General features: G+C 65.3%; 1 protein-coding gene across 1 annotated transcript in view; it reads left to right on the top strand.

Annotated features, from left to right (window-relative positions):
- Positions 1-5: 5 nt before the first annotated feature.
- CHST2 (carbohydrate (N-acetylglucosamine-6-O) sulfotransferase 2) overlaps positions 6-392 on the top strand; it is a gene marked incomplete at its 5' end in the record, with an annotated part of 935 nt that continues 548 nt past the window's right edge. The window contains one exon of the mRNA XM_008943621.1: positions 6-392. Coding sequence (XP_008941869.1) covers positions 6-392 — 387 coding nt within the window.

Genomic DNA, 392 nt, shown 5'->3' with positions numbered 1-392 from the left:
ACCTCTCCGTCTTCCAGCTCTACAGCACCTCCGGCGCCGGCAAGAACCTCACCACGCTGGGCATCTTCGGGGCGGCCACCAACAAGGTCATCTGCTCCTCGCCCCTCTGCCCGGCCTACCGCAAGGAGGTGGTGGGCATGGTGGACGACCGTGTGTGCAAGAAGTGTCCCCCACAGCGCCTCAGCCGCTTCCAGGAGGAATGTCACAAGTATCACACGCTCGTCATCAAGGGCGTCCGCGTTTTCGACCTGGCTGTCCTCGCCCCGCTTATGCGCGACCCGACCCTGGACCTCAAAGTCATCCACTTGGTGCGGGACCCCCGGGCGGTGGCCAGCTCCCGCATCAAGTCGCGGCATGGCCTGATCCGGGAGAGCCTGCAGGTGGTGAGGAGC

The sequence above is a fragment of the Merops nubicus genome, unplaced genomic scaffold, assembly GCF_000691845.1.
Source record: "Merops nubicus isolate BGI_N331 unplaced genomic scaffold, ASM69184v1 scaffold33927, whole genome shotgun sequence".
Classification (NCBI taxonomy): Eukaryota; Metazoa; Chordata; class Aves; order Coraciiformes; family Meropidae; genus Merops; species Merops nubicus.
This window is presented reverse-complemented; position numbering and strand designations above follow the sequence as displayed.